The 16,679-nt window shown below is 40.4% G+C and overlaps 1 protein-coding gene across 2 annotated transcripts in view; it reads left to right on the top strand.

The window, feature by feature from the left end:
• Window positions 1–1,564: 1,564 nt before the first annotated feature.
• Window positions 1,565–16,679, top strand: part of PPIL4 (peptidylprolyl isomerase like 4) — a 31,968-nt gene continuing 16,853 nt past the window's right edge. The window contains exons 1-10 of one of the 2 annotated variants that reach the window (XM_028510533.2): window positions 1,565–1,713; window positions 4,970–5,037; window positions 5,126–5,190; window positions 5,883–6,000; window positions 6,665–6,807; window positions 7,300–7,396; window positions 8,165–8,281; window positions 9,273–9,397; window positions 11,253–11,319; window positions 13,861–13,972. In XM_028510533.2, the coding sequence (XP_028366334.1) occupies window positions 1,644–1,713; window positions 4,970–5,037; window positions 5,126–5,190; window positions 5,883–6,000; window positions 6,665–6,807; window positions 7,300–7,396; window positions 8,165–8,281; window positions 9,273–9,397; window positions 11,253–11,319; window positions 13,861–13,972 (982 nt within the window). In that variant the 5' untranslated portion in view covers window positions 1,565–1,643. Of the gene's footprint in view, window positions 1,714–4,969; window positions 5,038–5,125; window positions 5,191–5,882; window positions 6,013–6,664; window positions 6,808–7,299; window positions 7,397–8,164; window positions 8,282–9,272; window positions 9,398–11,252; window positions 11,320–13,860; window positions 13,973–16,679 lie in introns of both variants that reach the window. The other variant, XM_036024879.1, reaches the window with a different exon arrangement.

Genomic DNA, 16,679 nt, shown 5'->3' with positions numbered 1-16,679 from the left:
TTATGATTCCACCTTTTACATAAAAATAGAGATTTAGAGAATTTACGCTTTTTGCCCTGAGTTACAGCACAGGAAGTGATACAGCCACGATTTTTTAAGACTAGCATTCTGAATGAACACATTTTATTGAGTCATAATAAAGGTAAAAAAAAGTAAAAGTCATAATTCAGTTGGTTTTAATAAAGAGTATTACAAAATGTTCCATTTATTGACTTTCTAAAAACACAAGCTGGGTTGAGAGAAATGGAGAAACGGACAAGTGCTTCCTGCTTTACCACACCTGGAGCCAGAGGCGGCACCTGTTCCCTGTCGCCCCAGCTAACTAGTTCCAGCAACCTGAAAGCTGAAAGCGCCAAGGGACAGCTGTACCCAAGGATGTTCAAAAGCATACTGTTCATTAGTATCTGAGAAAAATGCAATAAATAAAATGTTAATAAGAAATATTATGTAAATAAGGTGACAGGAATTTAGGACATAATTGTCAGGATCTGAAAGTTCTGAGGTTTTCTCTACTTTTAAATTAACACGTCAGCTTGCTAGTTTCATGGATGCTGGTGGAAGATATGAGGTCCCTCCCTGGGTCAGAGACAAACAATAATTTATTACTGACAGTACGAGCTTCAGGAGCACCAGTAAATCTGCCTCATTTCTACAGTCAGAGATGGAGTTACTGGAGGTTATAAATACATGAAAAATGACATAAACGAGAATGATCAGCTTGATTGTCCACGACAGTTTTGATATTAAGCTCTGGACAGAAAGCCTCAACAGAGGCCCAAAATAGTTTAGAAGTCTCCTAAGTTAAAGACTATTGATGACACCAGCAGAGTGTCTGGGGCTGAAACCTACGGCTTTCAGCACTAACGACCCACCATCAGCTGCTGTATCAGGTAGTCTCTGCCATAGACACGATTAGACAGTAAAGAACTCCCTGTTAACCATCTTTCTGGGCAGAACATTGTACGTTTAAGGCCCAAAGTTTTTGACTCAAGGAGACAACTTAACCCTTATTAGGAAATCACTAGCCCCAACAAGAACGCTGGAGTAGGTGGCACCGCCTCGCTCTCCCGCTAGACAGAGGCAGTCTGAGAAGCGTGGAAAAAAAGGGGCGGGGGGAATCGCTCCGAGGCCCGCTCCGTTCTTGAGATGGACACAAACGGGGATCAAAATCCTTTACGGAGGCAATTTTTTAAAAAAACTCTCTTTATTTATATTTAGAGAGAGGTGAAGGAGGGAAACACAACATGCGGTGGCGTCTCGCGCGCCCCCCACTGGGGGCTTGGCGTACTACCCAGGAATTTGCCCCAAATGGGAATCAAACCCGCAATCCTTTGGCTCGCCTGCTGGCACCCACTCTACTGAGCCACCCCAGCCGGGGACCCAGTAGCACTTTCATAGGACGGTATTCCGCCCCTTCTGTCCCGAGTGCATCAGGATTTTCAAAGAGCCGCGCCGGGGGCGGGGCCCAAGGGAACCATAGGACGGCAACCAATCGGGCCTCTCCGTGCGGCCCGGAAAGGGGCGGTGTCGCCGGCGGGAAGGCGGAATCGGGCGTCGCGCCGACGCTGACGCGCGGCGTGGACGACGACGGGCTGCGCCTGTCAAGCTCGGCGCGCACTCCCTGCGAAGGCCGAGCGGGCGCCATGGCGGTTCTGCTGGAGACCACTCTGGGCGACGTCGTCATCGACTTGTACACCGAGGAGCGGCCGCGCGGTGAGGCCCGCCCTGACCACCCCTTGCCCGGGCGGCGATCTCTTTTCTTCACTGTCCTTTCGCCGCGCAGTCCCCGACGCCGATGAGTTCGAGCGTCTGGGCTGGTGGTGCCGGCGACCGGGCGCTTACGAGCGGGCCTGGGTTAGAAAAGTTTTTGTGAGGACAGCCCTTCCCCCGCGTCTGGTGCGGGCCCGTCGGGCGGCGGGGCGTGGGGGCTTTAAGTGCGTGTGTGCTCTGCCTGGCCGCGTATGCAGGTCCCACAAAGCTTTAGTGGCTTTCCTGCGCTTTCCTGGCGACCGGAGCACAACCGGTGTTCCTTGGTGTGTAATGCGTGAGTCTCGGTGAAAGCAGGGAGGGTGTGCTTGGGTCAGTGAGTGTGGGCGTCCCGCCTGGATGGAGGGCTCTCCGGGGGTGTGCACGGATCCTGGGCTCGCGCTCGGCGATCGACGACTATGCAAGACTTTGCCAAGCGGCGGGATAGGCACCTTGCCCTTGGGGATGTCATGTTCCATTGAGGGAAATCTGCGCTGGAACCCATTTAACTTTTGAAGTGTTGTAGAGGAAGAATGTCTAAGTTGCTATGGAAACCAGAGGAAGGAGTGATTCTTCCTGGCTGGGGGCGGGGAGTTGAAACGAGCCAAGAATGCAGAACCCTTGAACGCGCTCTATCAAAGATGAGTGGAATCGAGGGTTTTCTTTGAGTTCGCTTGGAGTTTTCTGGAAACAGCAAGTAGTTTTGGTGTGGCTTGAAGGAGTAGTATGTGGCAGGGGATGGCAGCTGCGAGTCTGGTTGTATATGTTAGATCATGAATAGTCTTGTGTGCCCTATTCGTGACCAGAGGTTTTGAAGGTTTTAAGAAACAGCATTGAGGTGTGGCACACCTGTTTTAGGAAGATAATAGGCAGCACTACGGAGAATGTAGCAGAATAGGAACGATCTGAAGGCCAAGAGAGATTAGTTACAGTTAGGGTCCTGCTCCCATGAAATACAGAGTCTACCCAAGAGGATGAAACAAGCCGCTATGCTGTACAAGTGCCTCCTGCTACACGCCTCCCCCATCCCCACCCTTAACTGCTCAACCATATACCCATGCCTTTCACACACTATTGCCTCTTCCCCACGTTTCTCCCCACTGGTGTCCTTTTGGCAGGCTTTTTGCTTATTGTTCATATCTCAGGTCAAGCATGGTGTTTACTGTGTCTCTCCATTGTCCCTAAGCAGAGTTTGATCTGTTTCTTCTGCTGTCTCAGATCTTTTATAAATCACACAACACATGCTTTGTTGACACATTGGTGTGTTGGCCCGGAGTTATTTGCAAGTCTTGTGTCCTCTCAAGAATATAAATTCCAAGAGAGTCTGTGCCTTAATAGTCTACCGCTGTATCCTGAGCACCTTGTACAATGCCTGGCACTTTGAGGGCACACACTGGAGGTTTATGTTATTGACTGATCCATATATATAATCGTTGCATTAAGACATTTTGTGCAACTGGTGGAAACTCAACTCAAACTGGCTGAAAGAAAGTAATTGATTGTCTCATGTTACTGGGGTAAGCATGGCTGTAAGGATGGCGGGATCCAGAGGTTCAAAGGATGTTACAGGGACACGTATATTGATCATCTTTTGGTTTTGCTCTCCTTCGGTTTGTTTGCCACTCATTACGTGGAGCAGCACCTGAAAAATGAGAAGGGCTCTTTCCCCAAGCTGTGAGGAACTAACTAGAGGGGAGATGGGGTCACCCCACCTAATTACGGAGACAGATGGACAAGCATGGCTTCTGCACAGTTACCTGAGAACACTAAAAACATAACCCGCCCCATTTGTATGTATTTGTAAGCAGTTGGCTCTCTACTTATATCTGTAACTACTTGTTAATCCATAGTAAACATATCCAGATTTATTTCCTTCCTCCTTCACTTCCTCTCTTCCTTTCTTACGTTTTCTCATTATAGAAAACGTAAGACATCCAGAAGTAGAGTCATGTCAATAAACTCTCTTGTGCTGATGACCAGCTTCGTTTAGTAGCGGTCAATACGTAACTAATATTGTTTCATTTATATCCCCAGCTCCACTGGATTTTTTGTAATAAATCCTTAACATGGGATTTATTTCATCTGTAATTACATCAATTTGTATCTTAAAAGATACTTTAAAAAAAGACTACATAACCAAAAATTATCATCACATCTGAAAAAATCAGCAAATTTCCTTAGTATAATTCATATTTTCTTAATGTCTTATAATCACTTAAAAAATATTTGGTCATTTAAATTAAGTTCCAAGCAAGGGCCATATAGTATTATATTAGCTGATACATCTCTTAAATCTCTTAATCTATAGGTTCTCCCCCTCCCTTTTAAAAAATTAAGACTTCACTTTTTTGAGCAGTTTAAGGTTTACAGCAAAATCGAGGGGAAGATGGGGATTTCCCATAGACCCACTACCCCCACACAATTCGCAGCATCTCCTATTATCTGTATTTTCCTCCAGAGTGGTACGTCTTCTGTACGTTTATCTGTGGTATTTGTACCATGTGACATTGTATTGGTACATGTTGTCTATTTGCTGTTCTTTGCCAATCCAGTTCCTTTAAAAGCCTCCAGGAGGTCTTCTAATTTCTCCAGTTAGAAACAATCTCTTTTTTGAACTGTTGTGGCATTTTTTAACCCACGTTTTATTATTTTACTTTGTAAGTGGCAGAAATGGTATTTTCAGATGTGGCCAGTATGGTGACTAATTTTTCTTTTTTTCTCTTATAAGATCGATCAATCAGCTCTGACTGATGTGGCTCAGTGGACTGAGCACCAGCCTGCAAACCTAAAGGTCTCCAGTTAGATTCCCAGTCAGGGCACATGCCTGGGTTGCAGGCCAGGTCTCCAGTTGGGGGTGTGTGAAAGACAACCACACATTCATGTTTCTCTCCCTCTCTTTCTCCCTTCTTTCCCCTCTCTTGAAAAGTAAAGAAATAAAATCTTTTTAAAAAATCAGTCAGTAAGTGATTGCTTATCTCAGATAAGTGTCAGTTTCCTCCATTAGCTCAGATGCTAGAGAAATCCAAAGAAAAAGAGAATAAAAAGATAATTAAAAATGTATTGCCCTTTTTCAGGCTCACTGACTTTTTTGTGGCTTTAGACCTATGACCACTTTGGGGAGCTTTTGTATGGTAATTTAGAAATTAAATTATGTTAACTGTGCTTTTACTTAAAAGTATATTTGTGAACTACTGTGATTAATTTGTTATTTATTTTCTTTCAGCTTGCTTGAATTTCCTGAAGTTATGCAAAATAAAATATTACAATTATTGCCTTATTCACAATGTACAGGTGAGTTGGTGGATATTAGTCAATGTCCTTTGTTGTTGGAACCGTCTAGCAAATTCTGTGAATTGATAAAGTATCCTGTGTATTATAGAGGGATTTTATCATACAAACTGGTGATCCTACAGGGACTGGCCGTGGAGGAGAGTCTGTTTTTGGGTAAGTTCTTTTATTTTTTAGGTAAATAAAAATATAGTTACCTCTTTACAATGTTAACTAGCATACTTCAACCTACATTTTTAAAAAATACTCATCTGCCTTGGCTGGTGTGGCTCAGTGGTTGAGTGCTGGCCTACAAACCAAAGGGTCACTGGTTTGACTCCCAGTTTAGGGCACATGTTTGGGTTGTGGGCCAGGTCCCCAGTAGGGGCCATGCAAGAGGCAAGCACACATTGATTTTCTCTTCCTCTCTTTTTCTCTACCTTCCCCTCTCTAAAAAATAAATAAGTAAATCTTTTTAAAAAATCCTCACCCAAGTATGTTTTTTATTGATTTTAGAGAGAAGGGATGGGTACATACAGAGAAAGAGAAACATCGATTGGTTGCCTCCTCTATTAAACCTGCAACCTAGGTATGTGCCCTGACTGGGAATCAAACCCACAACCTTTTTTGGTGTACAGAACAACATTCCAACCACCTAGGCCACCCTGCCAGGGCTCAATCTACATTTTACAGTATGTTTCAGACTAGATTTTTATCCAAGTTCCCTAAATGCCTATAGCATAATAGAGGAATATTTTGAATCATACTGGTGTTTCTATAAAGAAATGGTAACCCTACATGTTACTAGTACTTCTGTATTTCTTGTTGAGAATACTTGTATTTTGTTACCTTATTGTATATATTTTCAGTCAGCTGTATGGCGATCAAGCAAGGTTTTTTGATGTGGAAAAAGTGCCAAGAATTAAGCACAAGAAGAAAGGCACCGTGTCCATGGTGAACAATGGCAGTGATCAGCATGGATCTCAGGTTAGGAAGTGGGTGAGAAGATGCGCTTTGCTTTAAAAGGAAGGGCTGGGATGATCCCGCATAGTTATTTTTTTAAATTATCCAGTAAGGGGAAATTTTCAATTAAAGATTTTTTTGGAAGAAAAAAATTACACTCGTTTCAATATAACAAAAATTATATGACCTCACAAAAGAGAAAACCGTTGCTTTTTTAAATGCAAAACATGTCCATTGTGAGGAATCTAGCAAACACTGAAGTACAAGGAAGAAAGTAACCTCGTCCCCAGTCCCACCGTTCACAGATCGTCACTGTTCACACTGTGCCCCTTGTCCTTCCTGTGTTTGCTCCTTAGTTCAAAGCAGGTCACACTGGCACTTGTCATTCATTGTCTTGTTTAATGCTCACTGAAACCCCACTTGGGGGAGATGGTTTTCCTTTCTCTCAGTTTCCTTGTGCAGAAACAGAGCCTTGCTTTGTCCAAGTATTTTTAACAATCGGAGCATCTCTGTGTGTTGACATTTTGTGTTAAGCTTTGTACTTTTTACTTAGTATTGTACTAGTAACAAGTGGGTAAGAATCCATGCAGTGAGAGTCTTAATGTTGTGTATTTTTTGTCAGTCTGGAATTAGTTTCAGTTTGAATTATATATATGTGTGTATTTGTGTTCTTGGTTTTTCTTTATAGTTTCTTATTACCACAGGAGATAATCTAGATTACCTTGATGGTGTTCATACAGTGTTTGGTGAGGTGACAGAAGGCATGGACATAATTAAGAAAATCAACGAGACCTTTGTTGACAAGGATTTTGTACCATATCAAGATATCAGGTGTGCTTACAATTTACTGTCTGAGTGCAGTAGAATATTTTAGTGCTGTGATGTTGGATGCGGTAGTGGTGGTTGGCATGTGTAAAATTTTTTTTGGGTCATTCCAAAATGTGAATTAATATAAGACTATAAGAATCTTTATAATAAAAAAGAACTTTTATGTTTTTAAACTTGTACTGATTATAATTGCTTATGTTGGTAGGAATTATTAAGCCTTTAGTTTTTTAAAAAATGCAGACTATTGAGAGATGTGGCAAAAGTACTGAGTTTAGATCTTATATTTTAGAGTAATGCAGAGTAATATCAAACAATCAAACACAGTAGAACTAATTGTGACAGTCTACTCTAATAACATCCTTGTGCAATAAAATTTAGGAGCTTGTGGCTTTTGTCTTTAGAGATACATAACACATTTGTTTTAATATTTATAAAAAGTAAAACAGATTCTGAAATAATATAAATATAACATTTGACATGGATTTATTTTGTAAGGATTAATCATACAGTGATTTTAGATGATCCATTTGATGACCCTCCGGATTTATTAATTCCTGATCGGTCACCAGAACCTACTAGGGAACAACTGGATGTAAGTTGAGTCCTTTTGTGTTTGAATGTATGTGTGTATTAATGCTTTGTGTAGCTTTTGCTTTTTGGCCTATTAAAACTTATTTCTTTGGAATGAATATTTTGCTTGATCAATTCTAGGATAAGTTTAGAGTTCTTTTTCTTGTCTGTGGAGATGCTAATTTTTCTAGCTATTTTTTTTATTTCCCATTATAACATCCTTTCTTCATTTTTGGTTCCACCAGAGGAACCTTACTCTGGAAGCTGATAGGAATACTTTGGGAAAATGTTTTTCTTATCTCCTAACTCTAAACAGGAATGTTTAACTTAGCTTTTAGGCTAAATTAAGCTATCATCTTTTAAGGGAGTTTTTCACCTGGAGGATACTCTGAAGCCAACCTGGACCCCAGAAATTTCTGTGGAATAATGCAGACTTTTTCCTCGGATATTTTAAAGTATATTTCTGCTTATGAGACTTCTTAAAGTTAAATTTATCTTTATAGTTGGATTTGGTGCTTAATTCCTAAAATCATTTATCTTCTGCATTCAGCACTTAGATGGATACCAGAAAGTTCCTATATAGCTGTGTATTTTGATTTAACAATAAATTAGAAGACTGGTCTAGCTGATGTAAAATTAATTTTCAGAGGTTTGTAAATTTCACATATGTGAAACAAATAAAGTTATTAACTATTCTAACACATTTGACAGAAGAATAAAGCAAAATACCCCATTTTTAAAAGATTTTTCTATTCTTTAAATATATACGTGAATAACTTTTGTCTTACAGAGTGGTCGAATAGGAGCAGATGAAGAAATTGATGATTTCAAAGGAAGATCAGCCGAAGAAATAGAAGAGATAAAGGCAGAGAAAGAGGCCAAAACTCAAGCTATTCTATTAGAAATGGTGAGATAATTATCTCTGTTATTCAGCAATATATTTAATACATACTTAGTTTATTTATTTCTGGCTTTTTGATAATCTTAAAATATAGAAATTTAGCCAAGCATTTTTCTGGATTAAGTATTGCATGATATAATAACACATGTGAAAGTAAATAAACTCGATTCCACTATTAATATAGTGCCAAGTCCCTTTTTTAAGAATAGAAAGTAGATATTCAACTTACAAATACTAAATGGATCTATTGCTGTACTCATTTTTATTTTTCATTTTTAAAAAAATTTCTTCAAGTTATTTTTTTAAAGGTCTTATTTATTTATTTTTGGAGAGGGGAAGGAAGAGAGAGGGAGAGAAACATCAATGTGTGGTTGCCTCTTGAGCACCACCTGCTGGGTACATGGCCCACAACCCAGATATATGCCCTGACTATAATCGAACTGGCAACTCTTTGGTTCTCAGGCTGGCACTCAGTCCACTTAGCCACACCAGCCAGGGTTACTCATCATTTTTAAAGAGTATTTCTTGGAAGAAATTTTATGTATATTAATAAGTAATTGTTTGTACAACTTAAGTATTGAAATTGAATAGTAGAATAGTAGTTATAGGACAAAATAAACCTGGGTAGAACTGAGTACTTTAAAACACTCCTTCTCACCCTAGCTAGTGTGGCTCAGTGGATTGAGCATGGGCTGCAAACCAAGGGGTCACTGATTCGATTCCCAGTCAGGGCACATGCCTGGGTTGCAGGCCAGGTCCCCAGTGGGGGCCACTTGAGAGGCAACCACACATTGATGTTTCTCCCCCTGCCTTTCTTCCTCCCTTCCTCTCTCTGAAAATAAATAAAATCTTTAAAAAATAATAGATAAATAAGTAAATAAAACACTCCTCTATATTACTAATAATATGAAGTCATCTGGGGGAACATTTGATAGAATATTTAGAATGGAAACTGAATAAAGGAATTGATTGATATTTTTGTTTATTTATAATTTAGGTGGGAGACCTACCTGATGCAGATATTAAACCTCCAGAAAATGTGCTGTTTGTGTGTAAATTGAATCCAGTGACCACAGATGAAGATCTGGAGATAATATTCTCAAGATTTGGGCCAATAAGAAGGTAATTTCTAGAACGAATGAAAGTGGTTTTCTGACATGTGTCTCGTGAATCTATGAACTCTAGGTGAATTTTGTACTGGTGACAGTAGGGAAGAGAAATATATATATGTGTATAAGTATGTATAAAAATATGTACATGTAGGTGTGCATATATAATTGAATGGTTCTCCCACTTCCAACAGATTTTCACCGGAGGTGAATGGAATAGTTTAAGCCTAGTTCTGTTGTATTCTCAATAACCTTCGTTAATACTGAAAATATTTATCTTATTTATATTCTCTCTAGAGAATATAAATATTTAATATAAATATTCTCTACATTTATAATAATGTAGAGAATTTCTTTCCTCTACATTATTAATACAAAAGTCTACAAAGCTAATATTTCTATGAGAAAGGGAATACTTAATTAATTTAAAAGTATTATTTAATGTTTAGAATTTCAAGCTTTTTTCCCCTTAATTCTTCTTGTTGAAAGAAATATCTTTCTATAAACAACTACCCAGCTTTATTCCTTCACCCATTTACAGTATATCATATTTATTAAAAAAAATTTCTGGCCCTGGCTGGTGTAGCTCAGTGGATTGAGCGCGGGCTGCGAACCAAAGTGTCGCAGGTTCAATTCCCAGTTAGGGTACATGCCTGGGTTGCAGGCCATGACACCCAGCAACCGCACATTGATGTCTCTCTCTCTCTCTCTCTCTCTCTCTCTCTCTCTCTCCCTCTCCCTCCCTCCCCCTCCCTCCCCCTCCCCCTCTCTCCTTCCCTCCCTCCCTTCCCTCTCTAAAAATAGGTGAATAAAATCTTTTAAAAAAAATTTCTGTACTGCTACTTTTTATGTTTAATTTTAGACATTATATACTGACTTCCTGCTAGGGAAGGTGAGGGTTTTACCTTTGTCACTAACGTCCCAGGTTTATTCTTTCCTCCTCCTACTTTGGTTGTGGTAACTTGGGTGAGGTCGCTGTTCAATGTTTACATCTTGATGGGTATATAAATACTGGAACAGCCGAACATATGTTGTAATGTGGTTACTGTCCTTTTCCCCACAATGCTTTATGTTCCCGTTTCATTTAAAGTAAAGTGAGACTAGGATACATAAGGGACATGCCAGCTGGATTCAGCTCCATCTTTTTGTTCCTTCCACTTGCTTGTTAAGACGGATTCATTCTGCAGAATAGCTGTACTTGTGGGGTTAAATTTGAGCTTGGCTTATACTAAAATTCAGAACCTCCAGGGCATAAACTTACTAAATGTGTATATATGTATAAGTGCACATACATTATTCTAACAGTAACAGTATATTATATAATTTATCTGCATTTGGGAACTAGAAGTGAATTATGATTTAAAAATATTTTTAGCAATAGTTCACTTTTGCCACAGGAAAATTAAAAATTTTTGTCTTATTTTTCCTTCAATTCTTTGGGAATTTATTTTTTTATTTATTTCTAAAGATTTTATTTATTTATTTTTGGGGAAAGGAGGGAGAGAAATATCAGTGTGTGGTTGCCTCTCATGTGGCCCCCACTGGGGACCTGGTCCGAAACTCAGGCATGTGCTCTGCCTGGGAATTGAACCAGTGACCCTTTGGTTCACAGCCTGTGCTCAATCCACTGAGCTATACCAGTCAGGGCTGGGAATTTAGAATTGTAGGTCTACATAGGCATTTAGAGTGGAATTAGATCTATAATTAGGGGACTGGTAAACTTTTTTTTTTAGTTGTTATGGAAGAAATTTGGAAAAAATAGTTCTGTGAATTTAACTTTGCCTTTTAATAACTGTCTTATTTTTTGTTCACTTTTGAAGAGTGAGAGTAAATGCTTTTTTTTAAAGTCACTTTTTGCAAACTTTCAGTTGTGAAGTTATTCGAGACTGGAAGACAGGAGAATCCCTCTGTTATGCTTTTATTGAATTTGAAAAGGTAGGTCATGATATAGATCTATTAAGTTTGATAATCTTTTTGTTCTTACATGGCTTTAAAATGTGACAAGTTACAGAACTTTTCTAGTCTCTAAGATTAGAAAATTACTATGTCCTTTCTTTAGGCACCAAAGAAAAATAACTTTATTATATTCAAACGGGATAGATTCAACATCTGTTGACGTTAATATATGTATGTTTACATTAGGTTCAGGTGCAATCCGCATTCATGTATCTTTAAAACTTTGTAAAGTTTTAGGGAAAGTTCTCCCCATTCTATAAATGATTTTTCAGTGCTATGTAGATAAATATATATAGTTGAGTAGAGAAAGAACTGGACTGGGTATTAAGTTCTAGCAATTAATCCAAGCTTTGTCACTGAACAGCTATTATACAGCATTTGGCAGTTTAGAGCTCTTTTTTCCAGGTGTTAATTTCCTTATACATGAAACTTGAGTGTTGGATTAGATGGTCCCTTCTGGGTCTAAAATGATAATGATAGTTTATGTTACTCAAATAACTGTCTTTAAGCCAGGCAAAATGCTGCATGACATGCATTTCCTCATTACAACTCTGTGAGGTAGATACTGTCCTCCTTCTCCAAGTAACTTAACTGAAACGCATAGTGGTGGTGTGACTCTTTTAAAACCATGCACTTTGTGAATGCCATAGCTGGGATCTGGACTTCATATATATCTGACTCAGCTCACATTGCTTTTTGCTACTATGCTAGTTTATGCAGCTTTGGACCAATGTGTGTCCAATTGTAGCCCAGTCTAAGTTATAGTTATTCTGAAGCATTTATTGAACACCTCTTATGTTTCAGTGTGATAAGTCCTAGGACCACAAGAGGAATAAAGGAGGGTTGGTAAGACAGACACCTACCAGATTTGACCTCAGTACTGTCAGGGGTCCAGAAAGGGTGTCTGCAGGGTGCCTCTGTGCTAGCAGGAAGGAGATCTCTGCCTTTGGTTTGCTATGATACCACCTGTAGGCTCGCCATTGTCATCCTGTTGTTGATACCGTGGGATATGTTATTTATTTGCTCACAAATATACTGTATTTTTGGACCATAAGATGCACCTAGGTTTTAGAAGAGGAAAATGGGAAACAAATTTTGAAGCAAAAAATGTGGTAGAATATTTAATAACATAAATAACATAATAGTTCACCAATGTAAATGTAAACAGAATTCAACAGCAGCATTCACAACCAATATTTCTCCCGGATTTGGGGGGTGCGTCTGATAGTCTGAAAAATAGTTATGTCTTTTATAGCACCTAAACTGCCTATATTTCTCAGTTTCTGCATGAATATTCATTTCCCATAAATCTGCAGCTCAGTTCAACTTTAAAGAATCTATGAGTTCTTTTTCATGATTTAGCATTTCAGTTTTTGAGGTGGGTTTTTGACTTTTATCATTTCTTGAAAATCAGGTTAAACTACATCATTCTGCTTCATAATTCTTATGGCCAGTAGCCTTTTTGTAAGTGTTCATCATTTAGTCTGCATTTTTTCCATGTGTGACAAGTTCTATGTGTTTTGGATAATCTGATCCAAAAGTTTTTAAACTGAAGAGTAAACTACATACAGAGAATGTGTAGCTCGCGAGTAAACAGCTTGATGAGTTACCACAGTCAGTACGTCCGTGTGAACCATCACCCGGGCCCACAGATAAAACATTAGCAGAAAAACGTGATGGTGACCCCAGAAGCCCTCCCGTGTGCCCTGCAGATAACTTCCCCATCACTGCCGCTTCCCACATCATAGATTGGTTTTGTCTAGTTTTAAACTTGATACAAATGGAAACAGGTGTATATTTTTGTTTCTAGCTTCGCTTGGCTCAGTGTTATATTTGTAAGATTTATACATGTTATTGCATGAAGCTTTTGTTAACTTTTCCTTTGTCAATTTTTATTGGCATATGGTATTTCACTGTGATAATGCTGTGTGCGTGTGTACACACGTGAATTACATAGAACTTCTCTGGGCCAGCACTCTGCAATCAATCACAAAAATACTTCTTCACTTAAACGAAGGAATAGTCAGCCGTATACAGTGGGATAACTTAAGGCCATGGCCTCCCATTAGGTTAGGTTTTGCTGTCAGATGGATTTAGTATCAGATTCATAAAAACATCTGTCGGTTTTCAGGATAACAGTGGGTGTTGACTGAAAGGGATGGTGGACTTGTACAAGACAGTTGGTGAGCATATATGTGTGTGTCCACTGCAGTCAGACGGCCTCGGTTCAAATCTTGGCCTCACCCTGGCCAGCTGTGTGAGCTTTGGCATTTCTGTGCCTTTCTGAACTTCTCTCTTCTCTTTGAGAAAATGCGAGACAATAATAGTTAGTACCTCATACAGTTGTTTTCAGAGTTAACTGAAGTAATAGATGCAAAGTATTTAACAGCATTTGGTGTGTGATAAGCATTCAAATATTTGTTTTAGTAACAGCAAACTGTTTGTATTTTTAGTATTTGTCCTAGCTACAAAAATCTTTTTCACAAAGATTTATGCTTAAGTTTTTGTAATTATTGCCAGGAAGAAGATTGTGAGAAAGCGTTCTTCAAAATGGACAATGTCCTTATAGATGACAGAAGAATACATGTGGATTTTAGCCAGTCTGTTGCAAAGGTTAAATGGAAAGGAAAAGGTATGTTGGTTTATTTTTTTGTTTCTGTTTTGCTTTCCATGGTTTGTGTGTGTGTGTGTGTGTGTGTGTGTGTATCTCTTTTGATTTAGTCTTATTAATTAGGAGAAATGCTCTGTGATATAACTCTTGCCATTTATGGTTTAATCCTCACCCAAGGGCATTTTTTCATTGCCTTAGAGAAAGAGGGAGGGAGGGAGGGGAAGAGAGAGAAAAACATCGATGGGCTGCCCTCTTGTGCGCGACCCAACTAGGGATTGAACCCGCAACCTTTTGGTCTACAGGACAATACACCAGCCAGCTGAGCCACACTGGCCAGGGCTACATATATATGAAATTCTGTATATATCTTATATTTGTATCTATTTATGTCAAATAAGTTTGGCATGTCAGACTTAAGGTTGAGTCTCTGGCATGCTGAAATAATACGGGGTTTTGATTTTTGATGCAGTGTTTTTAATGATTTCATATCGACCAGTGAGTGGATAAAAAAGTTGTGGTACATATAGAAGACTTCGCTTGGGCAGTTATTTACCATGTAATGCTACATTTTACTAGGAATTCTGGGATTACATTCTTTTCTATAACACTTTTTCTCTATTTCCAATGATTATAATGATGTTTCACTTGGGAGCAATGTGCTGAATTGTTTGGTTGTTGTATTACGTTACGGGAGTTCGAGAACGGCAAAATCATGAATGACTGGACTAGGCCAGGCAGGCGGTGGAAGCCGTGCTCTCCGGGGTCGGAGAGCGACTTGGGTCCAGGTGTCCTGTACTCGTGGTTTCTCCCACGAAGCCTTCCTCCTGCTAGACTGCATGACTAGATTTTGACACTCCTGTCTCTTTTGAGTGACTTGGGAAAACTAAGTTGAGGCACGAAGAAGTGTTTTTCGCGTGTGATAAATGCAGCTGTGGGAACGAAAGACTCAAACAAGTACATTCGGGAACGACAGACAAGCTGCTGGCCCCGCCCAGCGCGTCCTGGTCCAGGAGTGCAGCCAAGCCGGGCTTCTCTGCGCCCCTCCCCCGAGAGCTCGTCTGAGTCTGCCACTGGGGACTAACTTAGTATGTGAAACAAGTGTGACTGCGGTGCCTTGTCACGGGAAAGAAAGGTGTAACATTGTGAAGTCATTTATCCAGGGTCACATGAACTGCTGCTTTAAACAGGTCCTAAATCTAGTTTTTTTTCCCTCAATTCTGTCTCTTCTTAACCTGTCCACCCACCGAAGAAATGATACTGCTTTCCTAAGTAGTTGCGGTGTAGTTGATTGACTTCTAAGTGAATTTGTTCATGTTTTCTCTAAATTAAAATATCACATAGGAGACAGATGCTTCACTTTTACATATGCCATCCTAAACTTGTAGTTTGTTGTTAATCTCAGTTAATTTGAGTGATTTTGTGTATTATGGATTCACATTGAATAAATGTGTGCTGTGTACTGTTCACAGTGCCGCATGATTTCCCGTGCAGTCTTGTGTAATGAGGCCAGCAGCTCTGTGAAGGGTTGGTGTCATTTTCGGGGTGTAAGTGAGGAGAGAGAGTTGCAGAGGGTTGGAGTGCCTTCTCTGGGACCTGTCACTCAGTCAGGATGTGAATGGGGAACGCCTCGCTTTTTGGTCCCTTGCTCTTTCCGTTTCACTGTAGCTGCCGCCTCCACCATGAAACTCCTGGCACGGCGCAGTTGTCCTGGGGATGGAGTGTTTGTTAGGGTTCCCCCTACGGTAGTTCCCTTGTAGTGAACCATCGTCTCCCGGCCATTTCTGTTTCAGGAGCAGTCCTGTCTTTGATTCCCATCCTGCTCGCCCTTTTAGTTTCTATTTTCTCCTTTGTTTAAAGATCCTGGCAACAGTCAAGAGGTATATAGGGTTGACGGGCAAAACCCCTCCCTGTGTTCCTCCAGTTTCTGTGTACGCTCAGTCTTGGACCTCCCACTGGAAGCGTGGCCTCGTGGCTGCTGAGGGGACAGGAAGGCTGGGCAGGCGCAGGTCTGGGACGCTGGTGGGAGCGGACCTCCTCTGGTGGGAGGCTGGGCTGGAGAGCAGAGGGGCTGCACAGAGCCCCTTTCCTGGCCCCGCCGCTGCAGGCGCTAGGAGTTAACGGTAGCTCCTGTTTCTCGAGAGGGGTTATTGTGATTTTATTTTGGGCACGCAAGAGGAATAAAAGCACTCTTGGGCCAGAATTTCAAGGCAGAGACGGGCGGTCTTCGGTGCTCTCACCAGCCCTCCCACCTCACCTCTCTCAGCGAGTTCTACACACACCCTGCCTCCCCGCTGCTCGCTGCTCTGCTCAAGATTTGGGGCAGGGTCTCTTCTGACAGGTCACGGGTCAAAGCCTCACTTTTTCCAGACTTGTGAGCCTCTCAGATCTCAGGCTTGAGTCCCAAACCCTTAGCTTCCTTTGGACCTGATGTTCTCATGGATGTAATGGCCCTACTTAAGTACTGCACTATTTTCCAGTGCGTTATGTGCTGTCATGTAAGATTTGAGAGTATGGCGGTGTAATGTTCACATATTTCATTAGATGGCAGCATATGCCTGCCAGTTAAAGTAGTGTGGAGCATGAATTCCTGTGATTCTTTTGTCTTCGGCCTTTCTTCTGTCCCTTCATATATATGCCACTTCTGAAATAGCACTTATATATTATACCTTTTATTAAGTAATTTTTGTCCTTGATTAGTTAGGTGATTTTTCTTACTAAGTTATTTTTT

Source organism: Phyllostomus discolor, chromosome 4 (assembly GCF_004126475.2).
Source record: "Phyllostomus discolor isolate MPI-MPIP mPhyDis1 chromosome 4, mPhyDis1.pri.v3, whole genome shotgun sequence".
NCBI classification, from domain to species: Eukaryota; Metazoa; Chordata; class Mammalia; order Chiroptera; family Phyllostomidae; genus Phyllostomus; species Phyllostomus discolor.
This window is presented reverse-complemented; position numbering and strand designations above follow the sequence as displayed.